At 47.1% G+C, this 23836-nt stretch overlaps 1 protein-coding gene across 1 annotated transcript in view; it reads right to left on the bottom strand.

Moving 5' to 3' along the window:
- Positions 1–23836, bottom strand: part of ACOXL (acyl-CoA oxidase like) — a 347249-nt gene that overhangs the window by 227568 nt on the left and 95845 nt on the right. The window contains 1 exon segment of the mRNA XM_040496721.1: positions 23703–23737. Within this exon segment, the coding sequence (XP_040352655.1) occupies positions 23703–23737 (35 nt within the window).

Below are 23836 nucleotides of genomic sequence, written 5' to 3'. Positions count from 1 at the left end.
GAGCCTCGTATCGGGCTCTGTGCTGGTGGTGCAAGTCTGCTTGGGATTCTCTCTCTGCCTCCCTCCATCTGCTCCTCCCCCGCTTGCTCTCTGTCTCTCTCTCAAAAATAAATAAATAAACAAACAAACACACAAACATTTAAAAAAATAGTACCTACCATTCTGGGGAGGGAAAAAAAAAAAAAACGTGAAACAGAGCTTCACTTAGATACCCTGAGAAATACAATCATTTTCTATCTACCAAGAGGGGACGGGTTAAGTGAATCTACCATAAAATATGTGTCAGCAGTTAAAAACAAGGCAGATCTTTTTCCCGTGATATGGAATGTTGTCTAAGATACAGTGTTCTGTGGAAAAAAACAAGTTACAGAACAAGGTACAGATTACACTATCACTTGTGTGCAAAAATACACACCCACATAAATAAACCTATATATTTATCTCCACGCACAAATGGATAAATGCATACAAATCATCCAGAAACATACACATTAAATTGTGGATGTGGGGGCGCCTGGGTGGCGCAGTCGGTTAAGCGTCCGACTTCAGCCAGGTCACGATCTCGTGCTCCGTGAGTTCGAGCCCCGCGTCGGGCTCTGGGCTGATGGCTCAGAGCCTGGAGCCTGTTTCAGATTCTGTGTCTCCCTCTCTCTCTGACCCTCCCCCATTCATGGTCTGTCTCTCTCTGTCTCAAAAATAAATAAACGTTAAAAAAAATTTTTTTTTAAATCAAAACTTAAAAATAGATACAATCATCCTGAAATACAACAAATGCTCATTCCGTTAATGCCTCTTAGATCGTATTCTTCTCAATGGGCTCAAACTAAAAGGCACATCATCACTCCTCTGAAACAGTCTTTTCTTCACAGAACTGAGAGATACACTCTTAGTTTCAGAACGTGAAATCGGGCCATAATTCAACAGTGTAGAAACGCATAGTTAAGGTAAAGTAGAAACAAAAGCGTTTGGAGGCAGATCTGAAAAGGCAGACCCACCCTGCACACAACGCCGTCCTGCTCTGACCCCGTGCCAGCCACGGGACAGGGACCCAGGGCGAGGGTGCCTCATTCCTCCCTTCACCATTGCCCACTGGAAACAAACAATTCTATTTTTCAGCAGACGAATTTAGGTGTTTGGATATCGATTCCCATGGTTCCACTTCGTATCAATTTCCCCAGCAACCAAAAAGTCTCCTGAAGTCCCCGGTTTTAGAAGTCCTTTTGGAAACGTGAAAAAAAAAATAGAAATCATCCACCTTCCTTCCAGAATTAAGAGAGAAATTGAACCGCCAGTCAGCAGAGCAGAGAGGCAGTTGCCTACCTCGACACCTCGCTCACACGACTGCTCCGAGGTCCCTATCAGCACATCCACCCCATGTGCTAGAGATGCTGACTACCAGGTGCCTTATCAGAGCAAGCTTTGTTGACCACAAACCCAAGAACCTGGGTGCAAAGCGGCTTGGGATGAAACCACTAATGCCCACCCAACCCTGGAGCTCCAATCAGGTGAGCCAGCTTTCTCTCCAGTCTCTCCAGGCGCAGGGCTAAAAGTGGCGCTGTATTATAGTCAGTGAAAGCCTGATTAACTGCACAGCCACGTTGCAAGGGAAAGATGCTCAGCCTGGGAAACACTGCAGGGGCTGTGTTTTGGAGGCCACTGGCAGTGCTCTCTCCTTGGGAGAGACAGTCACAGCTAAGGTGAGCAAGCATTTGATCCCCTTGAAAAGACTACTCCCACGTGGGTAGGAAAGCCTCATATTCCCTCAGGTGCGAGGCACTTCTGAAGATCCAATAACTCAGCCACCCTGAAAAAGAATTGGACCTCCCAAGGACATGTCTACAGGAATAGAATGTTCTGGTGGGTCTGCGTTGGCTTTCTGGGTCAAGGGAATACTCAATTTCTTGCTGACAAGAATGAAAAGCTTTGGGTCCCTGTGTGTTTAGTTAAACGTGAGCCCACCCTTGCAAGGTGGAGATAGATCGCCTTGTGTTCAATTCTGGGGACTCCTCCTCAGGAACCATGAAAACCTTTCCTGAGGGTCCCATCAGACATCTCCCACACACCCTAGAGAAAGTCATTCAACATAAACATATTCTCCTTCCCATTTGACAGTACGGGAGATGCCCTGAGAGAGGACAGATTGCCCAGGCTCGCTAAAGCAGTCAGTGACAGAAATTGGGAAGGGGGGTCAGGTCTTCGGACCTCAAGGTGCTCGCTGAAACCATTGCCATTTTGGTGCAAAGTCAATGGGTACACTTGGGTGCTCTTTGCAGCATCACTTCCCTGCCTCAGTGAAGGGACCTGAGCTGCTGTGACTTGTCCTCCCCAGTGGAGAAGAAGCACAGAGGGAGGAATAACAGAAATTGGAGAAGACCTAGCCTAGGTGCGCCCCCAAGGAAATTCGCCCACAGATCACACAGTCGTGAAGCTCGCCCAGCATGGTGTTACATCTAAACGAGGTCTAATACCTACTGAAGGGGCACAGGTGTCTGGTTCTCGAAGGTTGTTCGTGGCGGTGAAACTGAAGGCAAACAAAGGACATACAACTACACATGCCCCCCGTACAGATGAGCACGCCCAAATAAAGCGAGATCCGTGGGGTCCTAAATCCCAAGTGCACAGCTGCAGGTAGCCTGACCATCAGGAGTGGGCCAAGTCCCTAACGGTATCAGAAATGGGAAACTTGAGTTTGGCTCCTGCCCTTTCACCACCTGAGCTGAGACTCGGGGAAAACCTCCTAATCTTCTAGGTTTCTGTTTTTTCCTTATGTTTTAATGTTTTTTTTTTTTAATTTTTTTTAACGTTTTATTTATTTTTGAGACAGAGAGAGACAGAGCATGAACGGGGGAGGGGCAGAGAGAGAGGGAGACACAGAATAGGAAGCAGGCTCCAGGCTCCGAGCCATCAGCCCAGAGCGTGACGCGGGGCTCGAACTCACGGACCGCGAGATCGTGACCTGGCTGAAGTCGGACGCTTAACCGACTGAGCCACCCAGGCGCCCCTAATGTTTTTTTTTTTTTTAATATAAAAGCTATGCACATTCGTTGTAGAAAATGTGGAAGGCCCAGAATAAAATAAAGAGGAAATAATCACGGTTATTTTCGTTGCTAAGAAGCAAATGCTGTTAATATTTTGACAAATTTCCTTCTGGTCTTAGTTTATGCATATTGATAACTGCTATTACATTTTGGGAGATAAGAGGACCGTGTACTGCAAAAACAACTTGATGTTGGCTTTTTTTTTTTTTAAATCCAACATGATATAATGTAAGCATCCTTCTATGTTATTAAGAATTCTGAGTAGGCAACACTTTCATGGCCACGTAATACTCCATTATGGGAGCGCATCATAATTTAGTTAACCACTCCCATTGTCACGTTGCGTCCCATTCTGTTTATCATGAATAATGCAGAGAGACGTCTTTGTAGCATGAAATGCTTTCTGCATCTTGGATTGTTTTATTAGGATGGATTCTAAAGGTTCTTGTCACATATTTACATTTCAGTTTCTCTGAAAAGATTATCACCGATGGGAGCTTTGCGAACTCAAATGCCTCCAGGGGTTAGTCAGGGAAATGAGTTCAGTTGGCCGAGGTAAGAAGAAGCAAAAAACTAGGGGTGCCTGGGTGGCTCAGTCGGTTGAGCGTCTGACTCCGGCTCAGGTCATGATCTCCCGGTTCGTGAGTTCGAGCCCCGCGTCGGGCTCTGTGCTGACAGCTCAGAGCCTGGAGCCTGCTTCGGATCCTGTGTCTCCCTCTCTCTGCCCCTTCCCTGCTTATGCTCTGTCTCTCAAAGATGAATAAACATTAAAAAAAAAAATTTTTTTTTTAAAAGAAACAAAAAGCTAGTGAGTGTGAGCTATCAGAGGAGGCGGCTGCTACAAGGCTCCAGCTGGAGGCTGCCATGAGGGATGGGGCCAGGGTGCTGCTGGCCGGCCCGGTGTTCCAAAGAAGCCAGTGATCCAGATTGTCTGCTCACGTGTAAACACTGGCAACAGAGGTCCACTTGCGCCTTCAGGGTGGCCGGGAGCCGGCCACAGCCTCTCCACCATAGGTGACTCTTTTCTGAGAGCCTGTGGGGTTTTCCTCAGCCGTGAGAAACGACCCCGGGCTCTAAATCTCAGCCAGACCCTAGAAAGCGGCCAGTTACAGATGTCCATTTCATACGCAGAATCACAGAGGCCCCCTTTTCCTTGCTCTCCTTGATAACCCTGGCCCTCTAATCTCCAGAAACCAGGTGAAATGCCTGTCAAATGAAACCCCAGGGCTTCGGGGTGCCAAGCTGCCAGGGAAGAACCTGCTTTTCCAAGCAGGCAAGTGGCTGAGACCTTCAGATCTGCTGAGGCTTGCCTGCGAGGGACGCGTGTGTCCGGGAGCGGGTGTGCGTGGACACGCGAGGGTTCTCAGTCTCCGAGGCCTCGTGACTCTAAACGGGCCACCTCGCCGCCCTGACAGCAATCACAGCGGTGCCTCCAGAACGGAGACGGAAAAAAAGATTCTGAGAACCCAAATCCCCTTTCAGAAAGCCCATGGAGGTGCCTTTTATGCCTCTGCCATCTGTCATCACAAAATTCACAACAGCTCCCGAGTCTCACGACACGGACACTTCTGCAGGGGTCACCCGGAGCAGTTCAGACGCCCTGACAGCAGAACAATGTGCAGCAAGGTGAAGACCAGTGAGAAAATCCTGCTAAACAAACAAGAGGGGTCAACGGCTCAGAGAGCAGGATCCACTTAAACCCCCTAATTGGAAATAATTCCAAGTTTTTCAGACATTACGTAGTGACAATAAGGTGCAAACACCGGATTAGTGACCTCCAAGAGACAGAGCGCTTTTGTTCCGTCTTTATAAGAGCAGAATTTCACCCCGTGTTTTGAAGTTCCCATCAACTGCCCTGGGTGAAGTTAAAAGTTTACAATTTAATAACATAGCCAGGGTTACATGTTGAGTTTCCCGTTCCAGGTCAAGAAGCAGAACGTATGTAAGGAAGGTTGTGGGGGGCGGGGGGAGGGAATCAGTGAAGCACCGAAGGGAGCCAGGGAGCCACGTTCATTCTGGTGGTTCTCAGAGGTCAGCAAACCAAAAGGACACCTTGAATGGCATCATCCCGACGGGAAAAGCCATGAGTATTTTCAGGGGGTGCGGGTTTTGGTTGCTCTTAGTTTTATGTCAGTCTTGTCAAGCCATATTTGTCAAGGACCTTAGTCCTAGACTAAAGTTGTTTTTTTTTTTAATTGCTTTAATATGCTGTAGAATTTCGTTGAGCTTTATAAGCAACCTAAAAGAAAATAAAAGCTTTCTGAAAATGCCTTATGAGTCTGGAACCTTGTTTCACTTGGGAACTATGAACATTTTGCAAAAATCAATACTGAAACAAAGCCATTAAAAAAGAAACATCTTGTTACCATGGGCTCTGAATTTACCATGGGTTCTGATTCAATAGAGTTACACTCACTTCCAGCATCACCCCCAGGTGGGAGAACGGGGGAGTCACTGGGTAAAAGGGGGGATAATGTAATCAACCAACTCCATGTGTGGTCCCCAAGATGGAGACAGAGCCAGTCGCACTTCCTGGGTATTCTTTGCCAGGGTCTCTGTGAAGTGCTTGCCTTGCACAGAATCACCTATAGAGTGGAGGAATCAAGCTCGGACCCAAGTCTGTCTGTATGTCTGTCTCTCCAAAGCTCCTGGTCTCTGCAGTGCAGACCTGTGTGGAGTTTTGGACCAAGAGGAAGGCTCTTAGGTCCCCCAGCATTCCATCTTCGCACCAAGATCCATGACCTTGAGTTAAAGACACAGTGATGTTCTCCAAAGCCCCGTGAGCAAGCTGGGGACCACAAGCCATGTCTCAGTCCAGACCAGGCTTAGAGTGGCCACCCTGAAAAGGCCTGAGTAACTAAGGTGACACAGACATGCCAGCTGCAGTGAGAAGGTGCAGCTGAGGAGGTGAGGGACCCTCCCCTAGGAGAGCCTTTAGGCAAAAATACAAAATGGCTGTTCGGGTGACAACCTCACATATGCACGCAAAATGGAAAGCTGGCTGCGCTGGACAAAAGAGCAAAGTGTGAAGTCACCGCTGCAAAATCACAAATAGGAAGTAGGAAGAGGAAGAGGGGGTTGGGGGCCAGGCAGGTTGTAAACCGGGTTGAGGTTACTAGAACATCCTGTGGCCAAAGAAAAGCTTTCCAAGGATTCCAGAAGCTGCCTCCTCTCTTCCTTCCTTGGGGAGCCTGAGGGGTGTCTGGGGAGATCCAGCACAGTCTGGCAGGTCAGGAACCTCAGATGCAAAGTGAGCTTCGCACATGCCTTTGGCCGGGTTGCCACTGAGCACCAAGTGCCCGGTGAGCATAGACCAGCACTGACAAGTAAGACCTCAGTCCGGTCATCCAAGCCTCCTGCGTGCGGAGCATCCTAAAGTAAGATTCCACCAGTTGGAGATGGAATCGGGTTTCACCTTTGGCCAAGCCCCCGGCCATGCGCAGCATCAGAGGTCAACGGCAGCTGCGTTTCCTCCTCCCTGCTCCCTGGGCGCCCGGTTGGTTTCCCTCCTCTCCTTCCTCCAGGTGCGTTCCTGCCAGAGCCTGCCCAGAAAGCCTTCCTTTCACAGGGTTCTGATGAATAGATTGTCTGTGTTTTCTTTTGCATTCTTTTTAATGGCCTGGACTGTGCTCCGGCGACCCAGCTGTGCATGTCAAATAAAATGTATTGGGGTCGGATGGATTCTCACATAGCACCGAAATGCACAGCGCGTGAAACAAAGGGCACCCAACCACAACATGCACATTCTAGAAAGCTCCGCGAAGAACGGTGCAACTGCTAAAAAGCCACCTGAACTACACGAGCATCAAGTCAAATGGCATTATTTCATGTCATTACTCCAGACTCTCTCTCTTTTTTTTTTAAGGTTTTTTTCAAATATAGTTATGCAAAAGACTTTTGTTTTTAATCACTGTGCAAATAGTAACATTTTACAAAGCCCAGGCAGATAAAATCAGCTCAGGTTGAGTATATACTGAACATGGACCTATAACTGATCCAGCTTTGCAATCTGACCTTTAATTGCCGGGTAGAAATGGAGAACTGCATTTGCAGAAATGGTGAATTTATTTTTATGTGATATACAAAGGTACCGCCCCTCCTGAGGCATGTGAACTCTCGTCAAAGGGGCAAATGTTGAAAAACTGAAGGAAAATAAGAAGGCAGGCTTCCTGTTTCATGCACACGGAGGAAGAGGGGTCCTTTAAACTTATCATAAAACAGGTGGCCTCAAGAAACTCAGAAAAGGGTGCATGGAAATGTACCCTTACTGCCACCGTGATATTTTAAAGAAATAACATTTGTATTTTGTTCCATAACTGAACGAAATGAGCTAGAGCCATAGGGAAAGTACATGTGTTTACAACCCAGCCCAGAGTCAGCTTGTTGTAGCTGACTTTCTGTTCTGGTTAAAAACACCTCTTTCTTCAGCTGGCTGTTGAATATGCCCTCACAGCTGAGGACAGATGTGGCTAGCAATGCCTTGTGAAACAAATGCCAAGCAGCAGACCGCTACCACAGGCTCACACACCTGCAGGTGACATCACCAGGCTCTGTCTTACCCCAGAAATCTATTAACATGCAGAAACAGGTGTCATCAAATCAAAACCCACTCTTAGAAAGCATTCACCTCATCCGCCTGAGAGTGGAAATGACAAACGAGATGGCGAACTTCCACTCACCTTCCATGTGTGACTAAGAGGGCAGCCCCCTCGCCCCCCACCTAAACCTCGCAGGACACCTGTTCCCTGACATCCCAAGGATTCCAGATGCGGCCAGAACAAAAGCTCTGGAGAAAACTCTGCTCCGTGGAGGTTGCGTTCTCCTTTGTTTCAGGGAGTTTAGTCTTTTCTTGTTGGCAAAAAGTAGTTAATACCAGCTCAGGTCTTTACTGACAGCTTACCCCTGAAATGGCATTTCTCTTTGGATCTGTAACCAGACATAGAGAAGGTACTCAGTATATGTACGGAGTCATTAAAGAATGATATGTCTGGGATTTGTTTTAAAATACTTCGGCAGGAGATGAAAGGCAATATAGAAATAAACTAAAATGTTCAAAATGCTGGCAACTATAGAAATCGGGAGATGACTAATTGGGACTCTGCTATTTCTCCTTGTGTGTGAAAATTTCTGTAATCAATATAATTTTTAAATACGTAGCAGTATTTCCAGGCATTGATCCACCTCCTCTCCCTTCTCCTTAGTAATGGGATCCCAATTTTGTTCATGTAACTCACCCTCCTCTAAGGAGCCACTGTGCTTCACTGAGCCAGTCATAGTCGTCCCAATTCCCCTTGCTTCTGTTAGCCTTAGGGCTGGACAGATGGTTTATCTGGCCAATGAAAGAAGGGGGGACGTCTCCCGAAGGGTTTCTGGAAAAACAAAAGCTCCCATCCTGCTACAAAGTGGCATATAGGAAGAGATGGGTCTTCCTCTTTTGCTAAAATTTGTTGTATCTGCATGTGACAGCAAGAACCTCAGCAGCCATTTTGTGACCATGAGGGAGTCAGCCAAAGACAAAACTAATTTGCTGAGGGCTGCAGAGAGGAAAGATCAAAGCAACCCTGTCCTTTGAGGATGTCATTGAGTTACTGAAATAACCACCCTGAAACTGCCTCACTTCAGGAATCATTAAGTGAGAAAACAACCCACTTACTGTTTAAAACAGTTGAGCCAGGGTTTCCTGTTACTCATAACTAAAGGCATCCTACTTGTTACAAAATAACTGTCCAACCAACGAAGAAAAGAATGGATGAAGGCTGACATGTAGAGAGAATTACCAGTTTTAGCTGCATCATTTGAGTCTTAGTAAAGTGAATATTGTAATCCCACGGACAAGTTGAGATTTATATTCCATTTCCCCTTAGTACATAGGATCTTCTTTCTTGTTTTATAGCACACATTGTACATCTTAGTTCTTTGGCAGCCAATCAGATACTTCCTGGTATCCTCTCCAGGAAAGTTGCTCTTTGATTTGTTTGGAGCTTTTCCTCCACCAGACCCTCATATTCATAGCTATGCCCAGGTCGGTGGGGGCTCCCAGTATACTGGAAAGTTCAGATCTCTATTAAGTGGCTCTGTGGTCTGGGACAAATCCCTCAACCTCCTGAGCATTAATGTCCTCGTCTACAAGACAGAATCAGTAATGCCCATCTTAGGGACTGAGAGAGTTAAATGGGAAAGCATGCAGCGAATCATTTAAAGCATCATTGCACAGTGCCATTTCATCCACATCAAGACTGGTTTTAAGGTTCACAGTAACTGTTGGCAACTTGCAGAATCGCTGTTTTATTCTTCTACCCTTGCTTTCGGGTGTACAAAAAAAAAAAAAAAAAGGAACGAATTTCCCTCTTTATGAGCAGTTTGGTCTCCAACACCTAACATTCCTTTTTTTTCCTACCTATTTTCATCACAGAGGACATGTGACTAAAAAGACTGAATCACTATAATGTACACCTGAAATTAGTAGAATCTTGGATGTCAATTATACTGCAATAAAAAAATGTTCTGGAAATAGATAACAGTGATGGTGGCACAACCTTGTGAATGTATTAAACAATGCTGAATTGTACGGTTAATCGGCTTGATTTCAGCTCAGGTTATGATCCCAGGGTCGTGGGATCAAGCCCTGTGTCAGGTTCTGTGCTAAAGTGCTTGGGATCCTCTCTCTCTCCCTCTCCCCATCTCTACCTTCCCCCACTTGTGCAGACAAGCACGCACGCACTCTCTCTCTATCTCAAAAACAAACAAACTTTAAAATCGTTAAAATGGGGGTAAGTTTTAGGTGCTTTTTTTTACCACAATAAAAAATAATTTAAAATTGTCATTTGAAAAAAAAAAGAAGATCCCGAATGGTTTCCTTTCGGACAACATAGGCCCCTTGGGGTTAGTCAGCTCTCTCAAATGGGCAAGTTTCCTGAACACAGGTTGGTAGCTCCCTACCCCACAGCTCCGACCCGGTCTGACCATCAGGTGTGATGGATTGGGGGTAGGGGCAGGCTGAGCAGAGCAGTGGTCTCGGAATCTTCGATCCCCACAAGTGGGACAGGAACCACTGCCTGCCTCCCTCCCTTTTCTCAAGTGAGGGTATGAAAACTCAGAAAATTCTGGTCCCTCCTGGATCACTTGAGGAGCGCCACCTCTCCCCTGAGGTTGAGCGGGCGCTTTCCAGACCACGGCCACATGGATGGCCCTCCACGGTTTCTGCCACATCCTCACACTGCCTGAAGTCTTCTTAACACTCTTCCATGTATCTACTCAGCTTCTACTTAAGTAAATGTATTTTATTATTTATTTTTAGACAGAGAGAGATAGAGAGTTGCTCAAGTGAGCAGGGGAGGGACAGAAGGCCAGCGGCGGAGAATCCCAAGCAGGCTCCACGATCAGCACAGAGCCCAACGCCAGGCTCGATCTCATGACCCTGGGGATCACGACCCGAGCCGAAATCAAGAGTCGGCCATTCAACTGACTGAGCCACCCTGGCGCCCCCTAAGTGGATGTATTTCAAACAGAAGTTTCCATCAGCATTAACTGTCCCTTCCAGCCCAAACGTGACTGAATTGCTTTCCCGCCAGGCCCTGGCCCCTGCAAGTGACCAGCAAACAAAAGCCTGAGGCTAGATCAAAGCCGTAAGCCACACGAAATCATCCCCGGGACTCCCAGCGGTGTCACACACTTTGGTGAGACAGGAGTTCAAATCCCCACATCCACTTGGTTTAAAACCATCACGTCCTGCATCCTTCACGAGGGTACAGCAGGTCTCTGCCTGGACAGTCACAAACAGCTACAGACGGGAGGGGGTCTAGAATTTGTACTGACAATGCTGATGATATTCTCCACCTGCCCATCTGCCTGCCAAGCTCCTCTTCCTCCTCCAGAAGTTGCCTCCAGCCCGTCCTGTGGAACCTGGCATGGCCAACTACACAACCCCCCCCCCACACACACACATATACATACATTCATGCCTTATCACATTGAACACTTCCGTTATCACCCCTACCATACAGTATTCCCACGGGAGTCACCCGAGGTAGACGTGGTATGGTTTCAACTTCACTCATGGTAGATACCCAATAATCCCAGTTGAATGAACACATGAATGATTTTACATTCAATGGGAATTTTTTTTCAGTGTCCCGGATTTTATTTGTTTCTCATTTTAAGATTTTATAAGGGGGCAAAGGTGAGAAGAAGCCTGGAAATAGGACAGTCAAGGTACAATAACCAACTGCCTTCCAGTTACCTGTCACACCTTGTGGATTATCAACAGGGCAGAGCCCTCCCGTGTGTCTCCAACGAAAGCCCAACTAGGGTTGGAAGAGGGCTGGCTCCAGAGAGGGACAAACGAGTCTAAGTGTTGATTTTGTGCCTCTATCCCATTGCCTAGACAACCAAAAATCAATTCTGGGTGATACACCATTTAGGAGAGGCTACATTCTCTCCGGCCCATTAGCATGATTAATTGAAAGCTGATTTGATTTCTGTGTTGAAACAAACAGGCAAACAAAAGAGAACAAAGAGGTTTCCAGGGGAGTATTTTGTCAACATAGAGCCAACACAGCGTGTGAGCCGCTTAACAACAGATTTGATTCAACCTCTGGTGACTGCCCATGCGATTGATACCTGCCAAGCCATCAAGATTGAAAGAGGAATAAATACCTGTGTAGACCTGGGGCACCTGGGTGGCTCGGTCAGTTAAGTCTCCGACTCTTGGTTCTGGCTCAGGTCATGATCTCATGGCTCGTGGGTTCAAGCCCAGGATCGGGTTCTGCACTGACAGTGTGGAATTCTGCTTGGGATTCTCATTCTTTCCCTCTCTCTCTGCCCTTCCCATGCACTCTCTCTCTCTCTCTCTCTCTCTCTCTTTTTCTAAATAAATAAATAAATAAATAAATAAATAAATAAATAAAAACTTTTTTAAAAGTCCTGTACAGACCTTGAGAAGCGCTCCATTGGGACAGCGTTTCTCCTCCTTGGGACTGTTCACATTTTGGGCGGGATCATTCTTTGCAGTGAGAGGCTATCCTATGTGCATTGCAGGTTAGCTGCGTCCCTGGCTTCTACGCACTGCTCGCCAGTGGCACCCTCCCCACAGCGGGGACAACCAAAAAGATCACTGAGTGTCCCTAGGGGACAAAATTCCCCATGTGAAAACTACTAGTCTAGGAGGAGTGTAGCTAAATAACTGTGAGATGCACCACCATGTAAGAGGCCAGCCCAGTTGGGAACATGAACAAGGGAGCAAGTCGTTCCCAGGGCGGGGGGAGTGTGGTGGCAGTGTTGGGGACATCTGCAGATGCCTACACGTGAGGATATAAATGTGACTCCTTCCGTGCCACTAACACCCCCTCGCCGTCTCCACCCACCGCAAACTCTAAGGAAGTGGAAGCTGTCTTGTGTAACATAAAGAGCCACCGTGACAAGCAGTCACATCTACCTTACAAAAGACTCGGGAGTGTAAATTTACATATTTCCTTCTCTATAAGGCACTCTAGGCTCTACCGACCCCAGCAGGAAGCAAAAGCTAAGTGATAAGACACCTCAGGAAAAAGTTTAAAAAGCTGCCTCACGTGATTCCTTTCCCATTGGGCCCGCAGCAGGGGGTATATGTGCTGCCCCCTTCAGGAGACCCCTCAGGTCCTCCGCAGGCCCAGTCCTCTGTGTATTGAAAGTTCCTGACGCAGAGATGGTTTGAGCCACGTAAGAGGCCAAAATGTCATTCATACAGGAAAAATTACCTACCAATGCGACACCCTGGTGACTGGAAGGAAGTAAATCTAGAACTTTCTGTGGCTAGCTTCACAGAGCCTAAAGATTACATCTTGCCAAGTTAACTGTACATTAAAACTTGAGAAACACTCCTCAGGAAGAGATGTAGAACCTTAAGCCAAGCTTGCAAGTAAAGCCTTAGACAATCAGCCTGTGAACCAGGCCCCCCCGCCACATCAAGCCGACCAGAGAACCCCTCTGTCCTCTCCCACTTAACGACAACACAACCAGGGCCTTAGTAAACTCTCCTCCCATAAGATGGGTGAAGGCCAATTGCATGTTCACTGTAGGTGACCCTCTGGACTAGGGCATTATGGCACCAGTCAAGGGATTGTAGAGAAGGACCCTGAACTTCCCCCACTCAGCTTGGCTGTCATAGACTCCCGGGCTAGACCACGGTCTGTGGGCTGGCCTCCGCGCCCCGGCAGAATGGCAACTCCCTCCAGCACAACGAGGAGTGTGCTGGTGATCTTCATCCAGGCTGGTTTCTCTGTCTGCGCTTTGCCCTGGGGCACTGTGCAGCCTGTTCACTGGGGGCCTGGGGCCCTGCCCCCTGCCCAGTGCCCAGCGGCAGTCAACCGAGTGGGAGTTGGGGTGACACCTGCCACATTAGCTTTAGAAACCAGGGGGTGGAGCGCAGAGCCGCTTTCTCACTACTCTCTCTCACTGCTGAGATCTGGAAACAGCTGCACCCCATTCCCTGGGTCTCCGGGGAGGGACCAGCCAGCCGATGAGTTTTCCAGATGGATGAGATGAGCAGTGCCTCCTGGAACATGACCTCAGGCACCTGCACTGGGGACCTCTGCTCCACGGAGGGGAGCAAGTGGAGCCTGGCGTGTCATCCATCGCCCCCGCAGCCCCTCCAGTGCCCCCCACAGGGGCAGCAGCCTAGTGAGTGAAGAATAAGGTCAAACCCAATTGCCTCAGGCTGAACTGCCCACTAAGAGGGCCTGGCTCGAGCACCTTTCCATCTGAAAACTCCAGTGGACAAAAGTTCTGACCGCACCTGTCAACTGGTTTCCATGGAAAGCCTCAGAAAGACCCGTGGGTTAAACTTCATGCATGTGTTAGTTACACATCTCAGAACTCACCTTCACTGAAAACAATCAAGTGAGCAAAACAAAGAAATGGGTGCCTCATTCCAGGCATCCGAAACACAACATAATTCCACACCCAGAAGCACTTGGACACAGGGCTACTATTTTTTTTTTTTAAGTTTATTTATTTATTTTGAGCGAGAAGGGGTAAGGGGCAGAGAGGGAGAATCCCGACGCAGGGCTCCATGCCACAAACCGCAAGATCATGACGTGAGCTGAGTCATGACCAAGAGTCAGACACTTAACGGACTGAGCCACCCAGGTGCCCCTGGACACAGGACTGTTAACGTGGCCTCAGACAAGGTAGTCTCGCACCAGAGTGGCCAGGGCTTTCCCCAATGTCAGCTCTCCTTAATTCAAGTTCACTGAGGTGTAATTCAATTATAGTAAAATTCACCTGTTTCAGGTGTTACAATTCTACAAGTTTGGGCAAAAAACATGTAACCCTCACAATCAAGATTTGGAATATGTCTATCGCTGCCCCCCACCCCCAAACTCTTCATGTCACGTTCTAGTTAACCCGTCCCCCACCCACTTCCTTCCCCGTAGTGCTCCCTTTTCTAGAATGTCACACAAATGGAATCACACAGCGTATGCACTCTGAAGTCTGGCTTCTTTCACTCAACACGATACCTTTTTATTGCCGAGTAATATTTCACTGTGCAGATGGGCCACAGTCTGTTTATCCACTTATCATTTCCACTTTCCAGCTATTACGCGCAGAGCAGCTACAGACATTTGCATAAGGTCTTTGCATGGGCAAATGTTTTCATTTCTCTTGTGTCAGTACTACCTGGGAGTGGAGGCGTCGGGTCCTATGGGAAGGCAGTGTTTAACATGATAAGAAACTACCGAAGTATCTTCCAAAGTGGCCACACTATTTCGCTTTCCCAACAACAATGTAAAAGAGCTATAGTTACTCCACATCTTCATGCTGTGTTGTCAGGATTTTGTGGGTTTGTGTTTTGTTCTCCGGGGGGGCCCCTCCCGGGGGGGGTGTTTAAGCCATTCTGATCTATGCGTAATGGTGTCTCACTGTGGTCTTAATTTGCATTTCCTTGATGACTAACAAGGCCGAGCATCCCTTCATGTGTTTATTGCCATCTCTTTTCTTTCTCTTCTGCCCTCCCATTTGCGTCTCTTCTTTGGTAAAGTATCAGTTCAAGAATTTTTGCCCACTTATCAAACTGCCGTCTTGTTAAAGGGCTGTAAGAGTTCGGCACATATTCTGGATACGAGTCCTTTATCAGCTATGTGTTTTGAAAATATTTTCTCCTGGTTTGTGGCTTGTCTTTTAGTTTCTAGGCAGTGGTTTTCACAGAGCAGATGTTTTTAATTTTGATAAAATCCATTTTACCAACTTTTCCTTTCACAGTTTATGTTCTTTGTGTCCGAAGTAGCCTTTGCCTTGCCCAAGGCCACAAAGATCTGAAGCTATGTTTTCTTCTGTAAAGTTGTCACTTTTAGATTTTGCTTTAGGCACATGACCCACTTTTGTTCATTGTTGTACATGCTGTAAAGTATGGGTTGAGGGTTTTGGGTGTTTTCTTTAAGGATATCCAATTGTTGTAGTATCATCTATATCCTTTCTCCATCGAATTATCTTGGTGCTTCTGTAGAAAATCAATTGATCATTTAGGTGTGGGTCTGCTTCTAGACTCTTCATTCTATTTTCTATTTGCTTTCACCAATGCCACACTGTCTTCATCCCTATAGCTTTATAGTAAATCTTGACATTTGTAGTGTAAGTCTTCCAATTCTTGTGCTTTGGCTAGTCTAGGTTTTTTGCCTTTATATATGCATTTTTAATGAGCTTGTCATTTTTTGAATTGCCTCACCATTATGCAAAGTATTTATATTTATGTTTCCATGTTTTAATTGGGGTTTTGTCAAATCTCTGGATCAATTTAAGTTAGGTGTCTTCTCCTTTTGAAAGTAAAGGAGTGGTCATCCCTCAGAGATACCATAAAAGAAAGACTGACTGGTTCCTTCCAAACTCACCCACACAGAATAGCTTTGCCAAATGGCCTTGGCTCTAAGGGCTGGGTTGTGGGGTTCACAGGTTCTGATGTGGAAGGGCACGGGTGAGGGGGGTCAGGAATGCAGTCTGCCTCTCCAACCTGCTCCCTGATATAGAAAGGAAAAGAAAGGCACGAAATTGAGGTCAGCCCTGAGCCCTAACACCAGAAAGGAGCATGACTGCTTGACAATTTTTTGAAAATGAGGTGACATCTTTTCCATCCTAGGGGCCATTAGAGGATGAGTAGGAGTTCACTAATGCAGAAGAGAAGACAGAAGTTAATTCCTCAAAAGGAAAGAGTAAGAGCAAGGAATAGAACAAGCAGGAAGCTCAGAACTGCAAATTTTGAGGACAGAGGGTTGGAGATGAAGTCTGGGGTCAGAAATCTGTTCCCTGGGCATGGAAGGCCATGGAAGCTTTTGAGTGGGAAGGGCATAATCAGATCTGTAATTGAGAAAGATCCTCTTACTGGCAGGCAAACTATCCCCACAGAGATCACCCTGTGGGTGTGGCAACAGACATGTGATGAGCAGGTGTGACTGGGGAAATGGCTGAGAGTCTGGACCAGAATCTCTTTGGAGAACAAGGCCACCAAATGAAAACCAGACAAGGGATTGAAGGGGATGGGAGAGGCACAGGAAGACACATCTGTCTATCCCCGACTCCCCCGGACCCTGAAAAGCATCCACCACTTTCCAGGCACATCCACAGCCCCAGGCCGAGCTCTGCTGTAAGAAGCCAAAAACATACATGTGGCCTTGAAGGACCTCACTGAGTAAGAACATGGAATCCAGACGCAGTGTGAGTATTCACATTCTGCTTTTCAGGGGCAACATTTTGTGTGAAGGTTATCTTAAAAACGCAACCTTCCACAAGATGGCTTTGCTTTTAAGATTATGCCATTGGGGTTGAATAAATTTCTTGGCAACCCTGTGGATAAATCTGGTCAGGGCCTCACTGTGAAGTCTGAAAAAGAGACAGATGGAGCCGTCGGCCAGAAAGCCCCAGTGACAGAAACAACTATTCCCTGGAAGGGGAAAAAAGGGCAGAAAGGCATCTTCGTTTATTTTTACAAAATTTGGAGAACAACAGTGTCTCCCAGCTGTCTCCACAAGATCAAACCAGCTCCAAATGGGAGATGCTAGGTATTTGCCAACACTTGAAATCAAAGTCCAACAGGCCTGATGGCTCTGTTTCTTGTCTTTTCCTCCCTTTGTATTTCAAGATGACAATTTCATTTGTTCATTGATGCAGCCTGTCCATTCAATAAGCGTTCTGATTCATCTATGAACTTCAAACTCCACTTCTAATCTAAATCAGAACACAGAAGTACATGACCGCTTCACTGCTTGCTAGGCCCTCTGGCTCATTCAAAGCAAACACTCAAAGGGGGCCTCAGAATGACATTTAATCATGGGGTCTGCATTTTCGGTGTAAGGCCATGCCCTCCGAAGTCCAACACAGGGACTGTCAAACTGTCAACTTCTCTGGGACTGAACACGCACAAGCGCCCCAGTGCTCCCATCCCCTCGTCAGCCCTCAGGGGACACCAAAGCCTTTTAAGGGGTTGGTACCTGTAACTCCAGAATTAGGGTTAGGGCACAGGCCCGAACAGGGCACCAAATCTGGCCTTTGTTAAGGCCTATTAGAAACTGATAGAAAGAGTCCGTTGTGGGAAAGAGACATCTTTAGGCTTCATCTAAAAGTCAAACCTCTGTAAACTTCCATTTAACTATAACAGAGCCCAGTGGAAATTTTGCTTCCTTCCTGATTTATTAAATAAAGATAACCAACAGAAACAAAACAAAATTCCGTTGGGAGCTAGTTCATGCTCTCCCACCCTGCTTCCATGGGCTATTCTTAGAAACATGGACCTAAGCACCCCGTGCAAAAATGCTGCGCTGTTGGTTTACATGGCCTGTCTGCCGTATCAGAGAAGCGAGAGCCAAAGGTGACATGCTCACTTCGAAGCCACTTCGTCTTCGCCCAGGAGCTCCTGTCAGGAGGGAGCAGGCTTCTCCGGGCTGCTGCACCGTGACAGACGGGAAGAACGTCTAAACTCTCTTTCAAACTTATAGAAAAAGAAAAAAACAAAACACCCACACAGTGGGGAACAATTTCCCCACTGCGTGGGTGGTGGGGCCCCGAGAGCTGTTATCTGCAAAGGGCACTTCTGGGGGTTACCCAGCTGTCACCACTGTGTGGATTCCACTCAAAAACCTCAAGCCAAGAAGTGGGGAATGAACATCAAGAGACAATTTTCCACTCTGTGAAAATGACTTGACTTTACAAAAATAAATTAAAACGCTGCGATAATACATGAAATGTGTACAGGACCTGTTGATAAATGCACACCTCGGTCACAGTAGATGTGCTTCCTTGCTTGGTATATCTATACCATCAGAAGAATATGACTGTGTCATTCTCCACTTCCTGACCCCTCAGCGCCTGACCCCACATGATGTCTCACACACACATACACATACCCACACCCACACACTCTCCTATACCATACAACTGGGCGTGGAATTACTGGTCTAGCAAGGGCTGGAGCCTGAACCAGCATGTCTGAGGGCAGGAGTGGGAGCAGGTGGGGTGTGCGTGTGTTAGTGTGGAAATCGGGGGAAAGGATGTTCTAACACTGTTCATCGTAACAAGGGAGATCTGATGGCCCAAGCCAAAACGCAGATGCATGAAAACAAAACCAGGCGTACCTCGGGTTACGCCCCTCTTTTACCACACAAGGGCCCCCCTGCTCCAGGCTGCCCCGGGTGTCTGTGGCAGCCTAAGAGGCACAGCCTGCCCACCAGGTTCATGGGATTGAGGGATTCCTCCTCTCCTCTGCACACTCGTGTCCAACCCACTCCTAAGTGAACCCATCCTCCCGACTGCTGCCGTCTGGAACCACAATCGCCTCCTCCCTTCCCTTTGTCCCACCCCCGTCTATCACAGGAGCCTTGCTCTTGGCCCTGGCCCTCCTGTCAGAATTTGGGAAACAGACCTGGTGATTAGAGCCTCAAGTCCCAAACCTTGCTTCCAAAAGTCTCCTGATGCACACAAAGAGGACCCAGGAAGCTCTCAACTCCGGAATCTGGGTCCTGGGTAAACAACCGTGAGCGTTTGAAGTAGACCCAGAACTATATGGATGTAGGATACACTCCTACTTTAAAACGTAATCAACAGAAGAACAGCATGGCGATTCCTCCAAAAAAACCTAAAAATACAATCACCATAGGATCGATCCAGCAATTACATTTCTGGGTATTTACTCAAAAGATGTGAAAGCAAGGTTTCAAAGAGATTTTTGTACACTCGTGTATATAGCAGCACCATTAACAATAGCCCAAAGGCAGAAACAACCCGAATGTCTACTGACAGATAAATGCAAGTGTGTGTGTGTGTGTGTGTGTGTGTGTGTGTACACACACACACACACACACACACACATAGTGTAATATATATACATATACAATATATACATATACACACACATAATGGTCTATATATACATATACACATACACATACACATACACACACACACACACACACAAATGGAATACTACTCAGCCTTAAAAAGGAAGCAAATCTGACACATGCTACAACATGGATGAACCCTGAGGACATTCTGCTAAGTGAAAGAACCCAGACATAAAAGACAAATACTGTATGATGATTCTACTTATATGAGGTTCCTTCACTAGTCAAATTCAGTGACAGAAGGCGGGTTACCAAGGGCTGGAGGCAGGGCAGGGGAGGATGAGGAGTTAGTGTTCAAAGAGTATAGAGTTTTAGTTTGGGAAGATGAAAAAGTTCTCGAGATGGGTGTGGTGATAGTTGCACAAGAATGTGAATGTACTTAATTTCACTGAAGTGTACATTTTTAAACCTTTAAGGGTTAAAATGGTAAATTTTATGTTAGGTATATTTTACCAAAAGGGTAAAAAAAAAAGCAATCGACGAAAGGATTGAAGCTTCAATTAATCTAAATAAGCTAGCTTATTAGATTAACTAGGATTTTTATTTAAAGAGGATACATAACCAGAAACCCACAACCTCTGGTTTCATCTTCTTCCTCTCCTCTGAGGATAGAAGTGGGTGACAGGCAGCAGAGGGACAGAAGAGCTACCACCAGACAATCCAAGGACATGCAGGCTTCTGAGAGGACAGGCCAATTCCTCCTGTGCCCGCTGACCCCAGAGACAGGACAGAGAAGGTGGTGCGACGGCAGGTGGTACAGTCTGACCCACAAACGGCTCTTCACGACACTTTATTAAGAGTCATTGGTTCTGGCAGGGGCCCCTGGGTGGCTCAGTCGGTTAAGCGCCTGGCTTTGGCTCAGGTCATGATCTCACTGCTCATGAGTTCGAGCCCTCGCCCCCCCGCCGGGCTCTGTGCTGACAGCTCAGAGCCTGGAGCCTGTTTCGGATTCTGTCTCCCTCTCTTTCTGCCCCTCCCCTGCTCACGCTCTCTCTCTCTCCTTCAAAATACATAAGCATTAACAAAAAGTTTTAAGAGCCATTGGTTCCTGCAGACTGGGGGCTTCCCAGAAGATGGTTTCTTTCCCACCACAGATTTACAGACACTGTTGTGCTTCCTGGAACTTTTCCATCACAATTCCTTATATTTCAGAAATCATTTCTGGAAAATACAACCTCTGATAATGCGTTCTGCATTTCCACTACATCTGAGATGTTGGTACATGGACAGGTCAAATGCTCCTCAGTAACCTCATCTAGGCTTGGGTGAATGGGATGTGTGAATAGGGCATTTACACCTGTCACAGGCTCACCCAAGCCAAAAAAAGTCTCCACATTGTCCCTGTACGCATGCTCAGGGACCTGCATTATCAGTTAGCGGGGCACCTGTCTGAGCCCACGGAGTCTGCCTTCTGTGAGGATGGTTTAAGATTCGCTTTCTCTAAGAAGCCTCCTTTGACTGATTTACCTCCTCCTATAAGATTTGCGTCTATCCTTAAGTCTTCTTCACCCATACCCCTTGTGTTTCCCCGGCTCGTAAATGCCTTACAGCCAGGACAGTGTCTTAAATTTCCTTTTACAACGGCTTTAAATAAGCACCCTGTCATTCAGCTGGGCTCTGCAGCAGATAGCATTTTCCCAAAACGGCCTCATGAAGATTTCCCCACCTCTCATGTCCTTGTTACAATGTGGCCAGCACTCCTTCCACTGTGAGGCAGGGTCTCTGCTTCCTCCCTCTGAACGCCAACAGGGGGTTGTGTCTGTTCCAACAGAGTAAGGCGGAAGTGATGCTCTATGACTTCCCAGGCTGGATCACAGGAAGGAGACAGCTTCTACCTGGCTCTCCCTTTCCAGGACACTCAATCAGAGAGGGCCGACTACCATACCGTGAGGAAGCCCAAACAAGCCCATGTGTAGACCACATGGACCCGCGTGCGGAGAGGAACAGAGATCTCTGGCCATCGGCCAGCATCACCCACTAGACACAGAAGTGAATGAGCCTTCAGATGTCTCTGTCCTCCTCCCTGAGTCTTCCAGAGCAGGCCCCAGACCCTGTGAAGCAGAGTCAGGCCATCTTCCCTGTCCTTCCAAACCCCTGTCCCACAGAACATTGCCAGCATGATCACTGGTAGCTCGGTGGCCTCAGGCAGCCATAGGCACGGGGTTTCCATACATGTGGCCACCGGATGAGTAATTCCAAAGCTCTCTCCTCTCTAAAATGGGCTCTGCTTAACTGCTCCAACTTCATTTTTTCCCTTCTCCACAGTGGAATGCCTATCCTGTAGGACCTCCTATAGGACCATGACTCAGGGTGTCCACGTCTCTATTCAGCTTCATAGCCACTGTCTACTAACCACACTTCTTCAGCCAGACTGGGCTGCTTTAGGGAAGGGGGAGCCAAAGGGAGGAGTCATTCCTAATCCAAGCCAAGCGCTTCCTTCCAGAGAGCGCCCACTGCCACCAATTCCACAGAAAAGTAGGTATATCTAAATCGCTACCCAGTCAAGGGTAAGAAGACATTTTCCCTTTCCAAATGAAGAAGATGTTCAGCTCAGACAACAGTCTCCACCTTCTGTTTGGTGTTGGTAACCGTACAGAAGGATGCCAGGGGCCTGCCCTGGCCCCAGGCAGGCCGGGCAGGAATCTTTTCCACGACACAGGCCTGGGACCCATAATAAGCACGGGGCCAAAGACACCATCCACCTGGGACCTCCATCCGGTCTCCCCTGCTCTGCTATCCTTACCCGATTCCCTGATTCGAAAAGGTTGATAGTTGGCAAAAGTCCCTCAGCCTCACAAAGTATTAAAAAGAAAGTTTTGTCCAGTTCCGGAAGAATCTGAGTTTCTGCACAAGTTAGAACTCTCCACAGAGCCACAGAGTAACCCTTACCGTGGCGGGAACAAGCCCATGTTTGTTCTCCGGACTAGAGCAAGACCTTGGCTTTCTTAGGGAGGCCCCTTTAGCTCTCATGCAGAAAAGTCTTGATAAGCAGGACTCGAATATGAGGAAAGTTCCACCAATGGAAAAGAACGGAAAGGGCAGGGGCACCGGGGTGGCTCAGTCGGTTAAGCATCCGATTTTGACTCAGGTCATGATCTCGCTGTCCGTGAGTTCGAGACCCACATCCGGCTCTCTGTTCTCGGCACAGAGCCTGCTTCGGATCCTCTGTCTCCCTCTCTCTCTGCCCCTCCCCCGCTCAAACTACCACTTGCACTCTCTCTCTCAAAAATAAATAAGCATTTGTTAAAAAAAAAAAAAAAAGAAAAAAGAAAAAAAAAGGAAGGAAGGAAGGATGGGCAAAATTCCTCACCGTCCCTCACACACACCGAAAAGCAATCATGAGCATCTCTGGAGCAGCTTTCTTCAAGAGTATCCAGAAATGTCCGACAGAAACACCTTCTTCCCACACACTCATTCCTAGTTCCGAGTGGTTCTAGCCCAGTCCTGCCTTCTTCCTCTCTACCCCACACAGTGCACCAGCAGCTTTTCGGGCTTCTGTGACTGCCCACCGTGTCGATCGAGCCACAGTTAACTGTAAGCAAGCACATACAACCTGTGACAAGCGGATTTAGAAGGCGATCTCCTTTGCAGTAACTATGGTTTATTTGTGGAGAGCTGGCCAGATGTCCTGAGCTGACCAGCGGGTGGCACTTCGGGGAGGCTGTGAGCACAGGTTGTGTATGGGCAGGAGGGACATTGCTTATTATTCTTCCATTGAGACTGGATCTTTAATGAACATCTTAATACATTCTGATGCATGCCAGGGGATGCATGTACTTGGATACTAGCATAAGAAACCAACGTTTTTCGTAAATATGATACACTTGAGAAAAAGGCAGAAATCATGAAGCAAGACCAAAAATGGCACTTTTAGCCATTCTCAGATATACCTAAGACAAGGCAGGGGGGCATGGAGGGGACAGGGACTTCACTAACAAGCCTTCACTCAGCTTTCTGTTTGCCCCGCCTCACCATTCATGCGGGACATCCTTGATTTCTGCGCTTATCCCTAGACAGAATACACTACCCAGAAATCACTTGTGTCCCTGCCCTAGAGCCATCCATTTTTTGTTTTAAAAGAAATGTGCTACCTACCACCACCTTTATGTAAAAGCTCTATTCCTCCAAATAGCCAGCGGCCCTCATCAATGAAGCAAATGGAATAATTCTAATTGCTGTGAACTGATACCATAGGTAGAGAAGCCACCAAAATTTAGCTTGAAAACCCACAGATTTGATCAAACCGAAAGCTATAAACCAGGAAGGGTATTCCTCAAGAGGAAAAAAAAAAATTTAGCTTTACCTGTGACTATAGCGGATGGCTATCGTCAGTCCAAGCTGTAATTAAAAAGAGAGAAAAACACATACTAAATAATATGAAGAGCATGCTGAGTTCACAAGAAAATTAACTTACGACGGTCCGTTATTTTTTAAACA

This window comes from Herpailurus yagouaroundi, unplaced genomic scaffold (assembly GCF_014898765.1).
Source record: "Herpailurus yagouaroundi ecotype Mexico unplaced genomic scaffold, PumYag 188, whole genome shotgun sequence".
Taxonomy (NCBI): Eukaryota; Metazoa; Chordata; class Mammalia; order Carnivora; family Felidae; genus Herpailurus; species Herpailurus yagouaroundi.
This window is presented reverse-complemented; position numbering and strand designations above follow the sequence as displayed.